Genomic DNA, 23,281 nt, shown 5'->3' with positions numbered 1-23,281 from the left:
GTGGTCAAAAACACGAAAAAATAAAGACCAGATGTGATATGAATTTGTAGCAAAGGACTCTGGAAAGTTGAGAACAATTGCAGATAGCTCCTTTACATAGGAAATGAGTAAAAGATGTAAAGGAGACCCCAAAACCAAAATTGATTTTAACTCCAGGATTATAACTGGTAATTCTTATGGCATGGTCTCCTGATCGACTGCTCATATTATTTATCAACTGGCCAATTCCTTGAGGTATATTGGCCACATCTGCTGATCTCTTTCTGTATCTGCATTTTATGAAACAGCACAAAATATCAAAGTGGCTTTAAATGACCCACTGTCTAAAATTTCACCATTTACCTGGTTTCAACTTGTACTTTAGCCCACAGAACTAAAGGTAAGTGTCTAGAAAAAAGAATCCAACTTCCCAACAAATTGAGAACCCACCCTGGACACCATCCATCTTTTTTTCCCAGTCCATTAAGTGCATCAACCAAGAGAAAAAGAGAGCCAGTTCCAGTGGCACTTACTTGCGGGTGATGGGGTGCTGCACCCACTCAGGGGAGGGTGGCCATGAAGGCCGTGGAGGGGAGGCAGGGAAAGTCCTCCGATGACAGGTGGGAAGAGTAGCGGGTAGGGTGCCGCCGGATAATGAGTCATGTGTCCATTCACTGTGGGGACGGGACATGCATGGCTACTGGTGGTCATGTTTCAGGTCTCACAGAAGAAAAGTTGCTCTGGGGCAGGCAGGCATTACTCCAGGCTGCGATCCAACATAGGGGAGGTAAATGCAGGGCAGAAGTTGAGGCTGCACTGCCTGCTGGGCCAGAGGCAAGACTATTCACACACGGTCTGGCTTCTTCCCAGGCTGGCTTCTCTATCCCCCATTTTTCGATGCTGATTTGCTGATTACAGGAAGGATGACTTTTTTTGTTTAGCTTCTCAATTTAAGGCTGGGGAGATGCTATCGCTGTCAAATTCCAGAGAGGCTAATCCTGTAAGAACAACAACAAAAAGAGATATATATATTGCATGTCAATAATATTTTCCATTTTATCTAGTTATTATGCAAAAAAATCTCTAATATCAATCCAGATCTACTAATTTCCAGTTTGTTCTCTCTACTCTTTACCTCAAAAAAACTTGATTATCTTAAATTCTCACATTCTAATATAGAATGAAAACTTCTACATAATTTCAAAATTGCCCTGACTATCCTATATTAAATAGCAAAACCCCTCACTCCCACTGTCACTCCCTATATTACTTGCCCTGCTTAATTTTTTCTCCATGACACTTGAACCACTGGATACATTATTTATGGGAGTGTTTGTTTTCTTCTGTTTCCCCCATTAGAAGGTAACTACAATGATAGCAGAATTTTTCTGTTTTGTTAACAGCTATGTTTCAAGTTTCTATTGGTACCCGATAGGCATTCAATGCTAAATCAATTATTTGCTGAATGAAAGGAAGGAAGGGAGGATAGATGAAAAATTTGTTTCTTGCTTTCTTTAGAGAAATCAGTTGTTCGATGGTGTCTTAACCTATGTGCTTCCAAAATTTTACGTGTTTTTTTACAAACAACTTAGAATTTTACTGCAGCCATTTGGAATGACATACTCAGTAATATAAATATAACTGTAGGAAAAAAATATAACCTAATGAAAGGTAAGTCAGAGTCAGAGCTATCAAAGGTTAGTGGAATATTTTATATGAATTCTTCATTGCCATGGTACATACTTTTCTACTAAGGGGAGACCATATCACGGTATTAGGAAAGAGAACTCAGACCAAAACTTATGTCATGGAAGTAAAGGAGAAAAGGTGGAATCTGGGCAAAGTTGAGAACAAAGATCCAATAAGGCTTATTGATTTCTCAGTTTTTGAAATGAACCTGTTTGGTTATTACAAACCCTAAAATGTACTAATCAATAATGCTTTGCATTTATTGCTTACCATGTGTCAGGCTCTTCATGTAAACACCAGCTCTAGCCCTTACAATAGTCCTATGAGGTAGTTATTATCATCTTTATTTTACAGGTGAGTTTAAACGACTTGCCCTCATGTCACAGTCAGCCTGTGGCTAAGCTAGGATTCGAACCCAGGTTTGGCTGGTGCCAGCACTCTCGTTCTTTCCCCCTCCACCCTGCTATGCTTATATATTGAGTGCCTGTGATGTCCTAGCTGTACGTTCCAGAGAAAAAACTCCATGAGCAGTTGTGATCTGAGCATCTGTCCTCACTCAGGGCCCTGGGTTCCCAGCCTATTAATATTAAAAATGAACATTGTCAACAGTGAGTCCATATGGTCCCAGTTTCCCTAGAACTCTGGTGAACTTTTCAAAGGAGACTACATTCATTCCCGGCTTGGCTTATATAACACACTAACTCCAAAAATGATGACCCACCAAAAATATCAACACTCCTTTCAAACTTTCAGATCACAATATGTTTTCTTGATTAAAAGACAGTAAACAGACCATGCATTCATTTTATCACAGAGGTAAATGCTTTCAGTGCTTTCTCTTCTAAAAATCACAGGCCATCGAATGTATTTAATACTTTTATTTTTGTAGCTTACAGCAAATTAATTAGAAAATAAACAATGCCATTTAGTATTTGCTGCATTTCCACTCAATTTGATTGTTAAATCACACACAAAGCCCAGCATTGTTATAAATGGTCCTTCCTATCTCCATTAGACAAACTACCTCATTAACTGGTGGAGCTGACAGTTCAGTAAATCCACCCCCGCAGGGCACAATTCTTGGATTTTTAAGGCTGTTTGTTTGCTTTTACCAACTAGGACCATTTCTACCCTCAATAATCCTTCTTTCCTTTTTGCTTTCAAACACTGCAGATTTTCAGCATCTTGCCAGCCTTGTTGAAAACTCTGGTATCATGCCTGGGATCTTTAAAACAAACAAACAAACAAACAAACAAAACTACTTACACTGATAATAGCTAAAAGGAAAAAAAAGTCAACGTGTCAGGGAAAATCCTGTTGTGTTGGTGGAAAACTGTCTGAACAGTAACTGGGTCTATGTCCACATATGTGACTGATTAGAGCTATTCCTGGAAGCAAAGAATTTCCTTTGTTTCAGGATTTTAGAAAAAAATATGATCACTGGTAATAGCGTTCTTTTTTTCTTCATGCCTAATTTGAGTTTGAGTTCACTGGGGTTGGATCTTTCACCACTGGAGGCAAAGAAAACAGGAGCTGGGATGGAAAGAGGAGAAGGAAGTGGGGACTGGGTCAGGAGGTCTTGGTTCTACAGCTTTCTACCCATGAGAGTCCTTGGGTACAGTTTCATCATCTGTAAAAAGGGCCGAGTTTCCAAAACTGTTGTCCGGAAAAGTAGTGTTTTACAAGAAGATACTAAATGTTCCTTGGCAAAGAAAAAAACGCTGAAAATATTTTAGAAGAAAGGACAAAATAACCACATGCATGGTTGATGTCATTACACAATATTCTGCCTTTGTTAAATAGGATGCCACAGTGGAGAATGATAGCAAGTAGCACGATAAATCTATTCACTAACCATGGGATGATAATATGCCCATTGAGTGGCAGGGTTCTCAATGATCTTAATAAATCTTAACTTTTATGACTACATCTGTGATATTTTATTATTAATAAATTATTAATAACTTTTTTATTCCTCTTTTTCTGTTATAAAGTTAAAAATAAAATTTTAATAATTTCTTGTCACATTTAATTCACCAATATGGTTCTTGTGGTACTTTTTGCAGCCCAAATTTGCACATGTTCTCCCAAGCTTATACTTCTGAATATTCAAAAGACGTATTTTAGAAAAAGTCAAATACTTTCTCTAGATCGGTGGTTCTCACCAGACCAGCAGCATTAGCATCACCTGAAAACTTGCTTGAAAAGCAAATGTCAGGCCCCATTCCAGACCTTCCTACTGAATCAGAAATGAACAGGCCTTCCAGGGGATTCTGATGCATGCTACAGTTTGAGAACCACTGATCTTGACATGAGGTTGGCAAGCTTTTTCTGTAAAGTTCCAAAAAATGAATATTTTAGATTGTGGGCCACACAGTTTCTGTAGCAACTACTCAACTCTTGTAGCAATGGCTCATGGTACAAAAACAGTCATAGATAATGCATAAATGAATGGGCATGGCTGTTTTCCAATGGAACAATAAACAGCCCGCCAAATTTGCCAACAAGTCATGGTTTGTTGACCCCTGCACTACATTAACACAGAAAAACAGCAATCTCTTGCTCCACCCTTCCTCATTCCTAAGCCTCACTACCTAGAGGAAATTACTTAAAACTATTTTAACTGCTTGTTTTTTTTTTCCTGTTATTTATATCTCTATTTCTATATAGTACTTAAAAACTATTTTAAATAGTTTTTAAAATTATAATATAACAATACTATTTAAAAATACCAATAGTTTTTAAAAAACTATTTTTCATAATTTTGTAGAATTTTCTTTATTATTTTTATTGGTTTTGACTGTAAATGAGTTAGCTCTCTTAGGCTATTGCCCACATATACAAGACTATCTTTCTTCTCTTAATATTAACATAACTTCACCACAACTTAAAAAATGGAAATCTGTGTTTACATTGCTATGACTAGATAAATATTGCTATAGCTGAGCCATATAATAGACTGTTCATGGCTCTTTCTTGTTAAAGTTTTGGTTTTCTTTCCTGGAGTTCATAATTGCTTTGTTTACATAATACAATTAGTTTTCTTTGCAACTATGAATATTTCTTTTCCAAACTCTCTGGCAGAGCTGTAAATCTCCTGTCCATTGGTCAGACATGTCATATAAGTTCCACTATTGACTTGAAGATATCTCTCCTGCTTCAGGGCTGATTGGCTGCTTTCCTAGCTTCTTGCATAGATTTCAAACTGGGGCTTTCTATTATCACCTTTCTCTGTTTTAGAACCCTATTTTATGGATCTCATGTCTTTTTCTTTTCTCGATTTATTTTCTCATTTTTTTTGGCCTTTTCATAGCTTTCTGAGAAATGTTACATGGGAAGTAAAATTTTTGTAACTTTGCGTCTGTTAAAAGATTTTTATGCTACCCCCATACTTGTTTGATAGTTTGGCTAGGTATAAAATTGTTGATTGAAAATATTTTTTTCTCAGAAGTTTCAAAATGGTGCATCATTTTTTTCAAGTTTCATACATCACTTTGGAGAGGTCCAATATTTGATTTCTGATCCTTTGTGTGAAATTCTTTTTTTTTTTTTTAACTTAGTATTTGGGAGGGAAAAGGGAAAAATGCATGTCTTTAATCCATCATATTTCACTGGACGTTCATTAAATTTAAAAAGTGATCTGTGATAAAATAATTTTGAGAAATCTAGACTGATTTAGCTCTAAATTTCTTTTCAGCTCTGAATTTCTTCTATGAAATGGAAATTAAAGATTAACTACAAGGAAATGTTTCAATCAAGATCCCAGCTCTAAATTTCTTCTATGAAATGGAAATTAAAGATTAACTACAAGGAAAGGTTTCAATGAAGATCCCAGGTGAGATAAGGCTAATTCAATCAATGTCTAAATTGTTATCCCCCAGTGGCAAGAGACACACAGTAATGGCCCCAATCTGGAATTGAACAAAAAATGAGATTTGACTGCTATCATGGACAAGCCATGGGATTCTACCAAAAACTTTCTACAAATAAATAAGTTAAATAAAAATGGTATTTGACCTGCCTTAGCCATGCACTGCAGGTATGCTGGATAATTAGAACAGCTATTTAATGCATTGATGATTTGCTATGTACTTTCTTGAAGACTCTGATGTAGAGGACTCATGTTAGAAAAGAGTCTGCCTTAAGGCATGGGAGCCAAACACTTCAATGCGGAGAGAAGTGTTAATTTTACACTGTGCTACCTTTGAATATAATTCAAGCAACAAAACGGTCAAGAATGTTGGAGAAAATGCTGTATTCATTTCCTCATACTGCAATTTAATGGCACCATGGCTGATATATCTAACATAAAAAACAGGCCAAAGTGAACAAGACAGACTTTTAAAATGTGTTGTGATGGAGCACAAAAAAAAATCCTCCTGTATTTCCTTGGCTGATTTAGGATTTGTTGTGGGGAAATCTTTGTTTCAATAGACACTACCTGCCTACTGCCTCCTTTTCCAATGTATTTTAGCTCAAGCCTACCTATTTAAGGCATTGGCTCCAGAAAGTGCCACTTAAAAATTCTCAAATGCATTCAGCCAAATACCTGTTTTCAGAAAAAAATGCCAGGCTCAGCACAAATCAGTTGCTTTTGCTGCTGTTCTTGACAGAAAAGAAACATGGCTATCTGGAAGTCAGTTTTGCGTGCTGGTAGTTTTGCAGCCTTTCCTATAATTCAGCATCTTCATCATAAATATTGCTGACATAATTATGTTCAAGTTAAACCGAGGGTAAGCCACAATAAGAGACTTAAATTTGGCTAAAAAGTGATTTTTTTTCCTCCCTTTAATTTGGAAATGAAGGAGATAGAAGAGTAATTTAGAAGGGATAATACAGTCAAAGGAGTCTCTTAGATTGCTGAGTGGAGGGTGAAATCTGATTTGTTTCCTATGCATGAAGAGGAGATCATTTGACATTTTAATTCTTAATTTTAAAAGGGTATACGTAAGTGTCCCTATATTCTTTTTTAGGCCATTTTTATAAGATTCCATCTGTTAAAGAAACACAAAATGAAAATATGTCTTTCAGAAAATAACAGGTGGAAATATACATACATTAGCTCTAAGATTTTAGTTTCATAAACTATAAGAGCAGTAAGGTAAAATATGGATTTTCAGGGAGTCAACACAACTCAAAGTCATTACATATGCTAGCATTTCACTGACCTCTGAAGATCAGTTTTCACCTAAGTTCTTTTTATATAGTTCCAAAACATAACATATAGAGAATATATTGGACCAAATGTCTTCTGATACCATTGCTCATTTTTGAGAAAAGTGGTAGCAGGTAACTCCTTGTGTAAAGGTTTCATGCTTTGTACCATGAAATCCACCCAAGCTAACCAGAATGAATGGACTACAGTTTGGTTCTCTAGGCAAAGTCAGTCATCTACAGGCTGGTCAGTGGCCTATGAGATGGCCTTGAGGAAGAACTCTGCCTAACGGCAGTCTCTATATTAGATGGTGACCTACCTATTCTATTAGAGCCTTGATTTTGAATGTCCAACACACCAAGGAAGACAAATAGAAGACTGGCATAGAGATGGAAGGATACACAAAGATGTAATTTTGTAGAAGCTTTGAGGCAAGGTAAATCACAAATGAACAAGAGGCAAGAGGCACAAGACAGAGTGGAACATAAAACCAAGGTCACTGATAGAAATCAAGAGAAAATGAGTCACAATAGCTCCAACTGAACTTCTAAGCCGGGCTTTAGTGTGAAGAAAAGCATTCCAGGTTTTGTGAAGCCTGAGTTTTCAATGGTTCAAACTGGTTCATATTTTTCCCTTACTTCTTTCTGTTTTATAACAAATACCAAAATTTTACCTCTAGGTCTTAAATCCCAGAAGAACCTTACAAGACTCAACTGTCCCCTTTAGAAGGGTAAAGTGACCAGTCTTCAGTCGATTGTGTAAAGTTATAGACCACCGATGGAATGTCAGCTTGCATGCTGAAATTAAGCCTAATGTACTGGTATCAAATGGAATGTGTAAGTGTCCATTTATGAATGTTACAGTACTAGAAAAGAGCTAAAGAAAGAGACATTTGCAGTCCCTTGACCCTTGCAGTTTATGATTTAATATGGAAAGTATGAAAACAGGAGCAAAGAACCAGCAGATGCCAGCCACATGACTTCCCAGCTGACAGAAGTGTTTCGGACACCATTGGCCTTTCTTCAGTGAAGGTATCCTCTTGTTGATGCCTTAGTTTGGACATTTTTATGGCCTTAGAACTGTAATTTTATAATCTAATCAATCCCCTTTATAAAAGCCAATCCATTTCTGGTATATTGCATTTCAGCAGCTTTAGCAAACGGGAACACTTGGCTTCCACTTAATGAGGAATTGGGACTGTTGGCGCTACTACAGAAGGGCTGGATGCTGCACACATAGGTTACCCATGTTCACTCAGATCTACTCAGGTCCTGGCACTAATGTTGATCTCCCCACCTACCTGGACCAGGTTAAGGACATTTTTGAAACTTCTTGTGATGGCAGGTGAGGTCTAGAATTATTCTTGCTGCATAGAATCCAATGTGCTATGGGTGAGATGTGGATACCCTTATTCCTATTAGTTTCCAAGTTCAGATGGGAACTCTGTCATATGAAAAACTCTCCCACCTTTTGGCTGAGGTAAGGATACTCCAAATAGTTCTTCCTGGATGCCCTCTCAACAGCTGGACCTTATCCCCCATGCTGCCATGTGCCAACTGAGTGCCAATGTTAATCTGGACAGGCAATTTAGAGCTATCACTACATGACCCTGATCTACCTGTAACGGCCACCTCTGCCTGTAATCTCCTGTAGTGGCCCACACTCCCTCTATCATACTAGGGCCTCCTAGAGAGGGATCAGTGCCTATTTTGGACACTGTGTATCACATTGTTAGCTCTCTTGAGAACAACTCTTATTGTTAGTATCTCAGTCTTCTTCTGTCCCATGTTCTTTTCATTCCCCACTTCCTTGAATTCCAGAGGTCAAAAGAATTATCATAGCTATAATTACTAGAATAGAACTTTCCAGTTGGCATGCCTTAGGTAGGTTAAATGTATACCTGTGAATTTTATTCCCTCACACTCTAGTGGCTGGGTAGGGCCTGAAGATGGAGGTTGTGGGACAGGGTCCCTGACTCAATATTTCCATCCCTAAGCAGAGTCCTTTGGTTATCACCATGGACCGTGCAACTATTATTTTCTGCATATACCATTATGTGAAAAAAGGCTGGAAAGTTTCAGAATTATGATACTACAGAGGGAAGGGAAGACCAAATAAAGAAATGCTTTTTTTTTTAGGTGTGGAACAAATGCCTCATTTATTTATTTTCTTTAAATCAAATTTAGATTGGATGCTAAATCCCTATTCTGCCAGATAATGTAAATTCAGTCTACTGTTACTGGTGCTTCTCACCCCTTAAGGATCATGCCAAGGATCTGTGGTGTTAAACAGTGCAAAACACTGAGGCGGGCTATAATTTAAAAAGAATCACAAGGGCTGACAGGAATGTAGAAAAACTGAAACGCTCATACATTGCTGGTGGGAATGTAAAATGGTACACTGCTTTGGAAAACAGTCTGGCAGTTCCTCAGAAGGCTAAACATAGAGTTAGACTATTTGACTTAGCAATTCCACTCCTAGGAATATATCCAAGAGAATGGAAAACAAATGTCCAGACAAAAACTTGTACTCAAATATTGATAGTATAATCATTTATAATAGCAAAACATGGAAACAACCCAAATGTCCATTAACTGAATGGATAAACACAATGTGATGTATTCATGCACTGGAATATTATTCAGCCATAGAAAGGAATGAAGTACCGATACCTGATACAACATGGATGAACTTTGAAAATATTATGCCAAGTGAAAGAAGCCAGATACAAAAGGCCACATATTATATGATCCCACTTATATGAAATGCAGGTTGGCAGGGGCTGGGGGTGATGGCATGGTGTTGACTGCTAATGGGTATGGGGATTCTTTTTAGGGTGATGGAAATGTTCTGGAATTAGAGAGTGGTGATGGTGGCACAACTCTGTGAATATACTAAAAGCCACTAAAGTGTACACTTTAAAGTATGAGTTTCATGCCATGTGAATTATATATAATAATTAAAAACAAATAGGCACCAAAAATAAGCCATTGGTGGTGGGCTCTCCAGGCTTTTGTCCACACACGTTCTGCTTTTCTATGCCACAGTCTAAGCCCAGATTGGCCTAGAAGTCGGCTGTTTTTGCCTCTGTGCCCTGGGCACAGAATCTAACTTCCCCAAGGGTACCATGCTGCTATTTTCTGATGGAAGGGCACCTCCCAAGGGCTCTGCCAGGAACAGGTCTGGGTTTTTACCATTTACAGGCCCCCTGCACTCCTATTTCCCACTTATCTTCAGGGGCTGTTCTTCTTTCCCTCCTTGCCTCTTCTAAATTATCTAAAATTCAGTATTATTAATGCTCTTAGTTATTTCTATTTTCCCAGGAACATATTTTGTTGGTAAAACTTGCATTTGCTACCTAAAACATATTCAATATTTTGAAAAAGTAAGTAACCTTGGTATGTAAACACACAAAACTAGCTCTGGAAAGAACTACACAAAAGGATATATACTAGGAAAGACGAGAAAACAAAAGGATGGAAGACCAAATTCAAATGATGAGAGTTGTAAATCTGTGAGCCAATGGAGAAAAAAATGACAATCTGGAGAAGCCGAAGTCACGTTGGTTTTGTCCTACACTAATGTGAGTAGGATTTGAAACTCAGCCTCAGTTGAACAGGTGTCCTGAGCCAGCTGTGATAAGTTTCCCCAAAGTTGTCCAAGTCCTAATTCCTAGAACCTGTGAATGTTATCTTAGATGGCAGAAATGACTCTGTAAATGTGATTAAGTTACAATCTTAAAATGGGGAGATTATCCTGGAGGGTCCTAAATGTAATTACAAGAGTCTTTATAAGAGGGAGGTTTGACTACAGAAGAGGCACTGTGATAACAGAAGCTGAAATTAGAGTGATACACTTTGAAAATGAAGGACAGGACTTCAAACCAAGGAATACAGAGACCATTAGAAGCTGGAAAAGGCCAGGAAACAGATTCTCCCCCATAGCCTAGAAGAAACTAGCCCTGCCAACACCTTGATTTTAGCCTACTGAAAGTGATTCAGACTCTGTCCTCTAGATCTATAAGAGGATAAAGTGGTGTTACTTTAAGCCCTAAATTTGTGGCAATTTGTTACAACAGCAATGGAACACTAATATACAAGCCCACTCTGAGCCTTCAAGGACGTAGTTGAGCACACAAACTACAAACACTGACATCTTGTTTACTCTGGAGTGAGCAGCCTATTTTGCACAAACGGAATTTTTTTTTTCCTCTTGCTGAGGGGGGTGGGGATGTGCATTGCTGGTAGGTGGGACAACTGGGAGACACTCATTACTGGCTAGTAAAATTTCCTACAAACCTGAGACAGACATGAAGCCAAATAATGTCAATTCTACAGAAGTTGTGAGCTTAAGAAGAGGAAAGGAGTCAAAGAAAAGTCAAGAGGAGAGGTATGAGTACGATAACTTCATTGGGAATGTACAAACATTCCTCACAAAGTGCTTTTTGCATTTCTCCTAAGTCAGGTGGAAATAATGCACGGTCATTTATTTATCTGCAGCCTCAAGAGTCTTCTTGAAAACTGCCAGAGTCTAAATCTATATGATAGAGCTTTTTAATCTGAAATAATTAGGAGATAGAGGCACTTGAAAGACGAAGAGGGTCCATGCACGCAGTACGTGTTTATAGAAAGTCTGAAAAAAAAAATAGCAAATTTGAGTGACTTTTCAAATTTTTTGTACTTAAGAATTTCCTTACTGTCTTAATTAGTCTATTTTTGGTTCTCAAGAGACTTGGGGATAGGAACAAGAAAGGGTGACCCCTTTCTCCCAAATAAAGATGTATCTAAAATATCTCCTCTTATTTTCTTTGGGGGAAACAAAACCCAAACAGAAAACGAAAGTACCTAGAAGAAAAATTAAAAGTTTAACCTCACTGGCACATTAGAATTGGTCCTCTAGATTAGAGAATGGTTTGTTTTCTTTTGAAGTCAGCTCAATGCTGTCTTCTCCCCAAGGTTGCCATTTTTGTTGTATGGTCTGCAATCCCTCGATGGATGGATCCCTTCTCTGCTTTTCAGCTGATTTTGAGAAAGATCCCTAAAGGATGACTGGCAGATCAAAGGAGACAAATCTAGGAACTGCTTTGCTTACCTCATCTGAAAGGAACTACATATACAATGCGGATAGAACATAAAACCAATATAAGAAATCGGCAAGAATGTATTTCCAAATGGCATCTCTCTCAAGGCAGTCATAGTAAGTGGCTCAACAACACATTCCTAGGTTGCTACTACTCAAGACACTCCGGGAATAAATTTTGGGAGAATTACTAGAGGTATTGCAGCAGCGGCATTACTATGTTCTCCCCAAATCCCATTTCCTTTTCTTCCTTTCACACAGCCAAACAATATTGCCCAACGTCCCCTGCAATTAGGAGGGACCATAAGACTGAATTCTGGCCAGTGGACTGTGGGTGGAGGTGATGTGTACCATCTCGGGGCCTGGCTCCCTAAACCCCTCTGTTGAATCCTCCACGCTATCTTTCTTCCCTCGATTTCTGACTAGATGCAAAGGGTCCAGTACAGAACTCTGAGGACCTAGGAGACAGCAGAACCATTACATGGAAGGAGGCTGGGTCCCGGAATGGCTGTGTGGAGCAGACCTCTCTACTGACCTGCAATGGATGATGACATTAGTGAGAAATAAACCTCTATTGTGTTAACCCACTGTGATCTGGGTTTTTTTTTGTTGTTGTTATTATAATTAGATTGACTAATAAATTCAATATATTCAATTGTATGTAATACATACAAAAAATAATCACTTCATGACTTTATATTTGCACTTCAATCTCCCTGGTCTCAATTGACAGGACTTTCTTCTACAATTTTTTTAAAGCAAATCTGTCCCCAAGGATGAACAGTTTCCATCTTCCCAAATAAACTAATGTTTGCTACAAGGCAATTAAAAAGAAGAGGAATGTTAAAGATAGTTTGATCATTCCTAACACCATTGAAATAAGTCTAGGCTTCTCCAGGGTTCATCTTTGAAACCAACAGCACTTATTTGAATGCTTAGGAGAGTTTGTTTATAAGGGATTGTAATGTAGTGAGAATTCAAGCCATGGAATTAATACCATTTTAATAATCACATCATTTTAATAACTGAAGCATGATTTGGGTTTGCTGGTAGTGTTAAGGTGATGGCATGATCTTCCAGATGAAATTATGGTAGCCCAGTTCCCAGGATAAAGATAAGAGACTGGAAATTTGTGAAGAAATGTAGAAGCATTATCATGACAGTTTGGCTGGTAAGGTTTCTCAGTTTCTGTGTTTGGGCAGGAAATCATGCCTAAAGTATTTAGTTTTAGTTGTGTAAATATAATTTTATGGGGTAAAATGCCATTTATCAGTTGTTACATTCTTCTAAAGGCAAGATATCCAAATTTTAGAAAAGTCATCAGAATACAGAATGTGTCAACTTACAGACATTCTGGATAAACAATAGTCTGCTGTATCTGTACTGATGTGTCTGAATGAAAGTTTTAGTCACATTGCTTTCTGAAGTCACATCTTGCAAATAGAGGTAGATTTTATTCTCGGTAACAAGCAATTACAATAAAGCTACTGTTAGAGGCCAAGAATGAAGTCTTAATTCATATAATTCATACAATTCATATAATTCATTCTGTTTTATAAAATGGGGGTGATAGTACATAGTACACAAGTTTGTGATGAGAATTAAATGTTAATATATACAAAGTTCTTCGATTTGTGCCTGGCATCTAGGAAATGCTATGTAAGTGCTAGTTAAGACTTAAAGTATTAGTTATTATTAATATTGTTGAGTCCATGAAAATGGCTCATACTTTAAGCATGTTTGATTAAGCCAATTCATGCTCTCACCTAGCGGGAAACAGAACAAAACACTAATTTTTAATAAATCAGACGTATGCTTAAATGCATACATGTATACATGAATATTCTTTTTTAAAAGTAAAATTTCTAGACTTAAATATTTATTTAGGAAATTTCTTAAGGAAATGACACACAGATGAAAATGGTCTTTATTTCCCACTGATGGCAGTTTTACAAGTGCCTGCTACAATCTCTAGTCAGACCTGGCCCTAACAGTTCAGCGCCAGGAAGGTCTGCCACATTCTTAACTATTGTGTCATTCCAGCAATCTGCAAGAGACAGCAGCCCTTTGCCCTGTTATAGTTAAGACTCAGTCTGTTTCTCTGTTGCTTAAACTCTATTTTTCAGGAGGAAAAAAAATTCAGCTAAAAATTCCTCTGGGCCAAAACATGCCTTGGGCATCTTATCCTAAGAGAAACTCAAAAAATCTGGCTGAGGCATTTTTTGAATCTGTTGTAGGGGTGAAAGCATCTCCATGGGACTCTGTGCATATACATATATTTTTTAATACAACTGCTTAGTTGACTCTTTATAGACAAGCACTGAAAAAATAAAAATGAAATAAAAAAATGAAAATCCCAAACACCATTTGTTTTGTAATTGCTGCAAGAGATTGTGTGATTGGAGGTGCTTAAAGTGAAGGGAAATTAATAGCAAGAAAGCTCTCAATGGTGATGTGAATGAATGGTCACATTTCCAAGACATTTTACTGCATCCACTGAAACAGATGGGATTCCAGAGCTAACTGGCCTTCATTGAGATGAATGAGATTCCACAACTATTAGCACATTGGCATAGAAATAGGCTGGATTCAGTCGCGTAGGCATTCTCACAGAAACAAAGAAGATTACAAAGCTATCCTGTCCCCAGTGCCCATCAATGCAGACCCATTCGTTATGGAATCCCATTCATTCCTGCAAAAGCTACTTTCAATATCAGATGACACTCTTCAGGCACCGCACGGAAATTCTGAGGATTTGATCAGCTATTAACTACTATTGATGCTGATGTGGCTGGTTTGGCTACAGAAAACCAAATAGCACATTTCCAAGCAGTGATACAGGTCAAAAAAGCACCGGGCAAAAATCAAACACACAAAAGCAAATGGAATAAGACCTCCTGTGTTAACAAAGGTCATCCAAGACATTGAAATTCAATGAAGGGGGTTTTAAGTTAAGGAAAACAGGCAAGCACCAGGGAACCTATCATGTTGTAAGAAGGCTGGGGACCAATGCCCCTTTCCTAAAGAAAGGAAGCAGCATGGGGTATGCTTTGCAGATGGGCTGGGGTAGCACACAGGCCAGAGCACATCTGGCACACAAGTATATGGCCCTGTATTCCTAAACCAACCATCAACAGTCATGTGGAAAGAGGCCTATTGCTATATCGGGTGGAAAGCAGGAGGAATTATAGTTGAGTGATCATAACATCTTTTTTTTTTTCCCCCCAAGTGTAGGGTCTCAGCCAAAACATGCTTCCCCCAGCAGATTATATTTTTAATCCACCTACTTAATTAACCAGCTCTACAGTGGATCAAATGATATTAGTGAGCTAGAATAATATTGCTACTGGAGCAGACATTTAATTCTAACAACTCTAAAGCAAATTATTTCATAAATGGATAGCTTATTCAATTCTGTTCATTTCCAATTGAATTCTGAGCCCCTTCTATGACCAAAGCACGGAGTTAGATCTTAGGGGAACAGAGTGAAGGTGGAACAACCTCTGCCCACAAACTGGTAACAATTACACAAATTATGGCATTATGTAGTGCAAATAAACTGTATGCACTTTGGTATGGGATGAGAGAGAAATGTTCAAAGAAGGAAAGTCTCACTTGCATTTGTAGGAACAGAGCATAGATGATGAATACTGAAAGATAGATGAAGGACTTCAGCAGGCAGAGACAAAGGAGGACAGATATATTTGGGAAGTAGGAAGAGTCAAGTTTAGATAGAATATAAGACATATAGAGAAAACTGAGTGATAGAAACCTAGAGGTTGGCAATGGGAATGTATAGGTTGGAGGATGGATGACAGAATAATATAATTTAACAAGTGACTGAATGAGTTGGGCAAGTTTCATTCACTCAACAAGTATACTGAATGACTACTACACATTAGGTCTTATGTTGAATGTTGAGGATACAAAAATAAAGGACAAAATCACAGCTCCTTCCCCCGACCCCAATAGCTCACAGCCTAGTAGGGTAAAGGCAACCCATTACATTAGACTTTACTCCATGCTCAGATGAAGGCAGTACCTGGTACTAAAAAAGCATGAAAAGTCAATAAAGGGCCAGTGGGAGAAGGGTGATATCTGAGTTGCAGGGAGGGTCTTCTATACGGAACAGAGAAAATGCAGGGGATCAGCTAGGGAGTAGTAAGAGGAATGAACTAGATGAAGAAGGACTTTGCATGCCTTGTTATGGAGACTGGTCTTTTCTCCTAAAGAAAATAACTGGTAAGCTAGTGGCATGTTTGAAGTAGGGGAGTGGCACTATCAGATTGCATTTTACAAAGGCCACTTTGGCAGCTTGTAGAGAGTGATGCAATGGAAGGTGACAAAGACTTCTGGTTACAGATTGGGCAACCAGACAGAATATTGCAGTGGTCCAGCACAGAGACCTGAGAGTGCTCCATGGTTATGATGAATCCAAAGGATATTATTGAGATAGCAGAGACAGAAAAAGGCCTAGGTTGGATTCCCATGCAAAGGAATCAAGGCTCACTCATGAAATTCTGGTTTTAGAAATTACAAAGATGATGGTACCCTTCATCAAGATAGGGAATAGTAAAAAAAAGCAACGGATTTCAAGGAAGGAAGAACACAGTTTTGGATGAGTTACCTTGAAGTGCCTGTGAAGTATATTAATAGAGGTGATTATTAGTACAAGTTGATGTTAAAACATGTCAAAATCCTATAGAAAAAGAAAAAAAAAAGGTATCTCTAATTGTACATCTGAAACATAGCTGGTTCCTTAAAAATCATCATGATCATAGAACAGAGTAATTTAGAATGGCTGTACTAAAAATGAAAAGCAGTCAGAGGTAAAGTTTCGAATGCATGAATTCTCTGAAGTCTTTAACATACCTCTTTAGAGACAATGGCCTTCAGACATCTCAGTAAATGTCAACAGGTTCTGAGCTTTAATTTGCCTGTTTTATTTAATAAGCACTTATTGAACAGCTGCTATGTACAACACACCAATGTTAAGCAAAATCAAGAATATCAAAATGGGCAAGGCCTTGTCCCTAACTAACAGCAAAACACTGTCCATGTGGTTCAAAGGAGATGGATGCAAACGACCAGAACCCATAATGAAACCTGTTGGGAGATGAGGAATGCTTTGGAAGTTTAGAGAAAGATGACTCTGAGTTAAAGTAAAAAAGAACAGAGGGTGACAATACTGATCTTGTCCTTATTTAAAATTTTGATACTATTCATTATGGAATTTTGGGTATTCATTTTGATATTTAATAATTTGGCATTTCAGTAGTATCTTGATTACAGAGCTTTTTGGCTCCCCCTTAAATTTTTGGCCTGAGGTGAGTATCTCTCTTGCCTTATCCTTTTCCTGGCTCTGGAAAAGTCATTATAGTTAAGATTAGGCAGACAAACAACCTGGGATCATCCAGGCAAAATCATGACTTTTATCCCAGGTAGACTGTTGGGTTTTTTTTTCTCCCTAAATTACTCTAATACCTGAATTACTCTTTGTCTCTCATGAACATAGCTTCCTCCTCAAAAAACAATTTAACAAATAGCTACATTTTGAGCTTTCCTTTAGGACAAATCCTCTACAGTGAATTACCAGGAGCAAAATGAGGGAAACAGCTCAGATTTCACATGTTGCTTCTACTAAGGGTAATTTCAAATTTAACATTAGTACGTATTTTGATTTCCATTAAGACTACTCCTTTCCTCCACCCCCTAAAAGGTCTATACGTTTCAGAACACAATAAAAATATTTTGAGCAGACATGAACACTGGAGTTTGCTGGGTCATGCACCAGACCCAAAGCTCCATGGGGACAGAGATCCTTGTTGGCACATGCACGGCTGTATCCAAGGTGCCTAGGCTAGTGTCTGGACCAATGCAGGCAATTTATTTACATGTTTCGAAGTCTTGAAATATAGAAGATTCTTAACCACTACAATAGCAAGGTATTTACTAAAACAAATCAGACAATATTCACATTGTTTAATTATAGCTAAATAGTTTTACTACTGTTCTATATTGACCCAATGTTCACAAAAACTCAAGGCCTGATTTGCCAACTCCAATGCCACTGAATTGTCAGATTCTGAACAGTCCTTTGGTAACAGCAAACGTCACACAAATGGATTTGAGTCAGGGTACTTTATACTGATAACACAATGAAGAAATTATCTTTGCATGTTTTCAGTGGGGAATGACATTTTGAGCCACATTCCAGCAGACAGATAACATCCTAGTGATATTTTGATGACTATCCTGATTTGGAAATCACTTCTTAAACATCTAGGAATGATATGCACAAAACACTTCTGCATGTGCATGTATGTGTGTACAATTTGCATGTTTCCTGATGAAGGACAGAATTCAGGACACCTCTCTTCTACTGTAATCTCCAGCCCCCAGCCTCAACCCCCACCCCCAACCCATCTCTATTACTTGGACTGTTTGGATTATGAATGTTGAACAAGCAACAAAGAATTTGGTGAAAGTAATAATATATGACATCATCAATAGATTTGAAATTCTTCCCTTTGTACTTTTCCCTAAGGAATTTCACTCCTCCTCTTCTCTCAAAGGGCTTGTGTGGTTTCACTGGAAATAACATATAGAGGCAGCTCCTACCTACCACTGCAGCCCATGTATTTTTAGAAGCTTTGGATTTTCTTGTGAAGTGTCATCCTACTGGTGACCTCATCTGTCCTTGTTTAGTTTATGAATTCTGATGAGCATGTAGGTCAAAGCATTATTGCTCTAAGTAGCATTTTAAATTAATATACTCCCATAAGAATTAGGCTGCCAAGACTCACATTTGTGGACTCGAGAACATAGGGACTCTGCAAGGACTTTAAATACCACTAATAGTTTTAATGGACCAGGCTGACTGTTATTATTGCGTGTTTGTGCCTATGTGTAAACATATAATTTCATGGAACAACATCTTTAATTTCTTCCCTAGGTGTAGTGCTTAACTCTTTCTAATAAACTGTAGTTCACTTCTCCTTTTATTTCCCATATAAATAAACAGGAAAAGACAAAGTCAGTGATTATTTTCCCCTGGTTGTTCCATCCTTGTAACAAAACAAAACATCTCTGGACTTAAGACCAACAAAAGGTACTAATTATTCATCTACGTTACAATAATATGTGTAGCAACTTAAAAATATGTTAAACAGGTTTAGTGGGCAAAAAAGGTAAGATTTTAGCTAAGCTATCTTAAGATAAAAAGGTAAATGAGTTTAAATCACGGCTATTCAAAATGAGAGAGAAAACTAACTTTACAGACATCCACACATGTCTAGAGAGTATTTAAACTATTTTACTTTATAAACTTCAATGGGGGATATGATTTCTGGTGTTCTGGCTTATAGAATCACTTGGGAATGAATAATTCATAGGCTTTTTACCAAGCCTCAAGTGTAAATCAGTCAAATATAGCAACATGATATTCATGCTGAATTTTGAAGTACTTAAAACATTTAGATGGAAACTTTTTCAAGAGAACAGGAGGAATACTGTCACTCCACTCACACTGTGCATGCATACTTGCATTATGTACTTTTAAAAAAAAATCTATACAAAAAGATTTAATTAAACAATAAACTGGTTACCATAGCAGAGGTTAAAAAAAGAAAAGGAACAAAAAAAAAAAACTTTCTCAGTGTTATGTTTTCTATATTAACATACTGATGTGAAACTAAACAGAAAAAGCAATCTAATAACAAACATTCCTTTGAGACATGTTCAGGGAGCAAAAGGACATCCACTTATTGTTCCACCCATCCGATTGGTCCATATATGACAATAAAGGTACAATAGACGGAAACAGGAAACAGACTGGCACATCTGTAGTATCTTATTAGCAGCTAATGGAGATCTGAGAAGAACACGCATATAATGCTGAATCGTCTGTACCAATCTCCTATGCAATTACTCTTAATTAGTGGGTTCTGTTTATAGATTCAACTTAGTGTACCCTTATGTATCAAAGAGATGAAGGCATCTGGAGAGAAAGAAACAATGCTCTTAAAGGAAAAGTATTACAAGATGTTCGAGGATTTCTTTTTGGGGAAGTGAAACTTATACAAGCCTTGGTATAAGGTGGCTTTTTCCTTTGTGAATGACTAAAGGTAGAAAAAATTCCCAAAACAGGCTCAGTGCTAAAGGTATTCTTGTATGCTCCTCAGGAAAATGCAAAGACAGTCAGCAAAACCAAATAATTATGTAGAACAAAAATACTCCCTTCAAACTGTATCTCTAAACAGTTCCAGGCAGCAACCATCCTCTCCCCCTCTAACCAAATGCAGTGCTTCAATGCAGACACGCGGCACCTGCATTTAGTGCCTGCCAAATTGGAAGCCACGGGGCAAAATGGGCTGTGTGACCAGCTGTATCACCATAAAAGACAGAACACAAAATGGTTTTTCCAGGCCAATCTACTAAAAGGAGATCTGAGTAGAGACATATAGCCACCGAGCCAACTGCTCAGTTTGTAATGGAACATTATTATGTAGGTCAGTCCTGTCCTCACCCAAGGCATACCACATATGAGCATTTTTCCTTTTTCCTTTCTTTCTTTCTTTTTTTTTCCAATAGGGAATTCCTCTTGGGTAGTAGATATTTATATATTACTTGTACACATTTAGGCAGCTGTCTTGGTATCTTTCTTAGAGCCACCATCAGGTCTTGGATGTTGTGTTACTCTTAAATTATTAGAAGGCTTTGTTCTTTCTTGACATAGAGCATTTCTGATTATCTTCACAAAACACAGCTCCACTCCCCTGAAAGGCCGAGTTCTTTTCCTGGTCTCATAGAATTTTTTTAAAGGTATTTTGAATGGAAAACCAGTGCACTCATGTATAACCAGCAACGGTTCTCTAAGATAATGGACAGCATTTCTTAGGAGAGCAAAGGAGAAAACTTCCTATTTGTCTGTAGTTTATCACAAATCAGGATAGACAAGAACCTTTTTGCACCTGTCATTCTGAATGTTCCAGGAATGTGTACGTGATCCCCTCCCAACATACAACACCTGAAATATGAGAAACCAAGGAACTGGCCATTGTCACTGACTTGAGGATCTGGAGAGCAGGCTGAGTAGTGCCTGCTGGAGGCTGGGGGCTGCAGCGGGGGTGTTCCGGGAACGGGGGCTGGGAGGAGCCCCTCTTTTTCCTGAACCAGCTGTGGACTTGCTCTTCTGCTTCCCAGACAATCCAGTCTCCTTTTTGAGCACTTGCTCTAATTTTTCAGGGTAAGCACTTGATTTTTCAGGGCTAAAGTGTGAGATTCTTTGGAATTGTTCTGATGTTCATAATATGGGCATAGTATTTAAAATTTTGTTAAGAATAAGTTTATAAATATCATTCTTCTGCTAACCTATTCTTTCCAAGAGTCATGACAGTTGTAAGCCAAAGAATGACAAACATTTAACAGAGAGGGAGGAGGGAGGGAAGGAGGAGGGAGGGAGAGATTGCTTCATCGTACAAGCATTTAACTGATGCACAGTTAAACTGTATGGTCTGTGAGAGGTGGGTGGGAGACAGTAAAACAGCAATGTAAGTACCAGGGGTCATTCTGTCTTTCCACTATGGAGTTTGTGTTCCAGCCTTGGCATGCCACAGAAGACTTGAATGTGGAGTATCTTCAGTTAGCCTCTTTCCCTGTGCAGGTCTCACGGTGGGGTGAACATCAGATAACAGAAATGATAACAGAAATGCTTCAGAGAAGTTAAGTAACTTGCCCATGATCACATTTTCTGGCAAAACTGTGTTTGGCATATGTGAGCTTTATATTATAATTATTATACAGGTTATATATTTACATAAGTATATTACTGCAAGGGATTGTAGATGTCAAACCATACGTGAACGGTCCTCTTTATGAGTGAAACGATCTTCTAGGGTAATTTTGAATATATTCAATTTTTTTTTTCTTTATGGATTTTAGAACTTATTCTGGTGGAAGATCTCCTGTAACTCCACTGTATGTATTTTCCAGACTAAAATCATCCTCCCTCCCCTCTTCCAAATGTATACAGGTGGTAAGTAATTTTTCTTTTCTGCTCAAGTGCTAGATGAAGTTCAGTGAAAGGTAATGGGATGGGCATTTTGCTAGATGGCTTCCATTCCTTTTCATTAGTGTATAGGAGTAAAACTAATTCTTTACTCTTATCTTTTCTCTTTCTACTGCCCTGAGGCTGGGAAGACAGGCCAGGCACAGAGATGAATGCTTGAAGTGAGCTGAGAGGAGGGAGATAAAATGCAAAAAGAAGGGGGAAGGAAGACACTCACAGTCTTAATTTCAGACTGAGTATGCAAGGGTAGACCTCTAAAAGCTGTGACTTTAAAAGGGAAAAGGAAATATTTGGCAACACTCACCAGGCACCATACACAATTTTGTTGATCCTTTTGGTAACACTGGGAGGCAATGGATTATTATCTATACTTTACACGTGAGGAAACTGAGGCACAGAATAATATGCTTAAAATCCTAAAGGCAGAAATTTTTGAGCAGTGTCTGAATCTGCATTTTCCACTACACCAGCTGCTTCCATAAAGGAATAACCATAGCGTGATGGTTACTTTCATGTGTCAACTTGGCCAGGTTATGGAGTCCAGTTGTTTGGTCAAGCAAGCACTGGCCTACTTGTTACTGTGAGGGTATTTCGCAGAAGGATTTGCATCTATAGACAGTTGATTGTATCTTTGGCTGATTGCATCTACAATCAACAAAGTAGCTTCCCCTCAGCAATGAGGGGAGCCTCCTCATCCAAACAGCTGGAGGTCTTAAAGCAGGATCTGAGGATTTCAGAAGCCAGAAAGAATGTCTGCTTTTTCTTCAGCCAGCCAGCTTCTCTTGGGAATACAACTTCACTTTCATCGGAGTTTCCAGCTTGTATCTTGACCTATGGAGTTTGGACTTGCCAATCCCCACTGCTGTTTGAGCCAATTCTTATAATAAATCTCTCAATCTATATATCCATATCCATCCTGTCAGTTCTGTTTCTCTGATAAAACTGAGTAATACACTTAGTGATTATTTAGTAATTAGTGACTACCTCTGTAAATATTTTAGTAATGGTCCCTGCAAATCAAACTAAAAGATCCAGTACAGAGATCCATAAAAATCTTAGGAAGAATCATCTCTCACTAATCCAAAGGCATCACTTTTACTGAATCCACCAATCCAGTGATTTTGTAACACAAAGCTATTGTTTGTAAAAGCATTTAAAAATGATTTTTGTAAAGCACCTTACCATGTTAGTCATCTAATTTTCTTTGAAAATTTCTATCCACTGTTAATGGAAACAGTCCTGCCTCTGGCCAGTGGATTGAAGAGTTTGTGCTTTTTAACCTGTCAGTAAAGGACACTCCTGGCTGGCTC

The 23,281-nt window shown here is 38.0% G+C and overlaps 1 protein-coding gene across 1 annotated transcript in view; it reads right to left on the bottom strand.

Annotated features, from left to right (window-relative positions):
* Positions 1-23,281, bottom strand: part of RARB (retinoic acid receptor beta) — a 783,867-nt gene that overhangs the window by 458,842 nt on the left and 301,744 nt on the right. The window contains exon 3 of the mRNA XM_037845929.1: positions 513-977. Within this exon, the coding sequence (XP_037701857.1) occupies positions 513-690 (178 nt within the window). The 5' untranslated portion in view covers positions 691-977. The remainder of the gene's footprint in view (positions 1-512; positions 978-23,281) is intronic.

This window comes from Choloepus didactylus, chromosome 1 (assembly GCF_015220235.1).
Source record: "Choloepus didactylus isolate mChoDid1 chromosome 1, mChoDid1.pri, whole genome shotgun sequence".
Taxonomy (NCBI): domain Eukaryota; kingdom Metazoa; phylum Chordata; class Mammalia; order Pilosa; family Megalonychidae; genus Choloepus; species Choloepus didactylus.
This window is presented reverse-complemented; position numbering and strand designations above follow the sequence as displayed.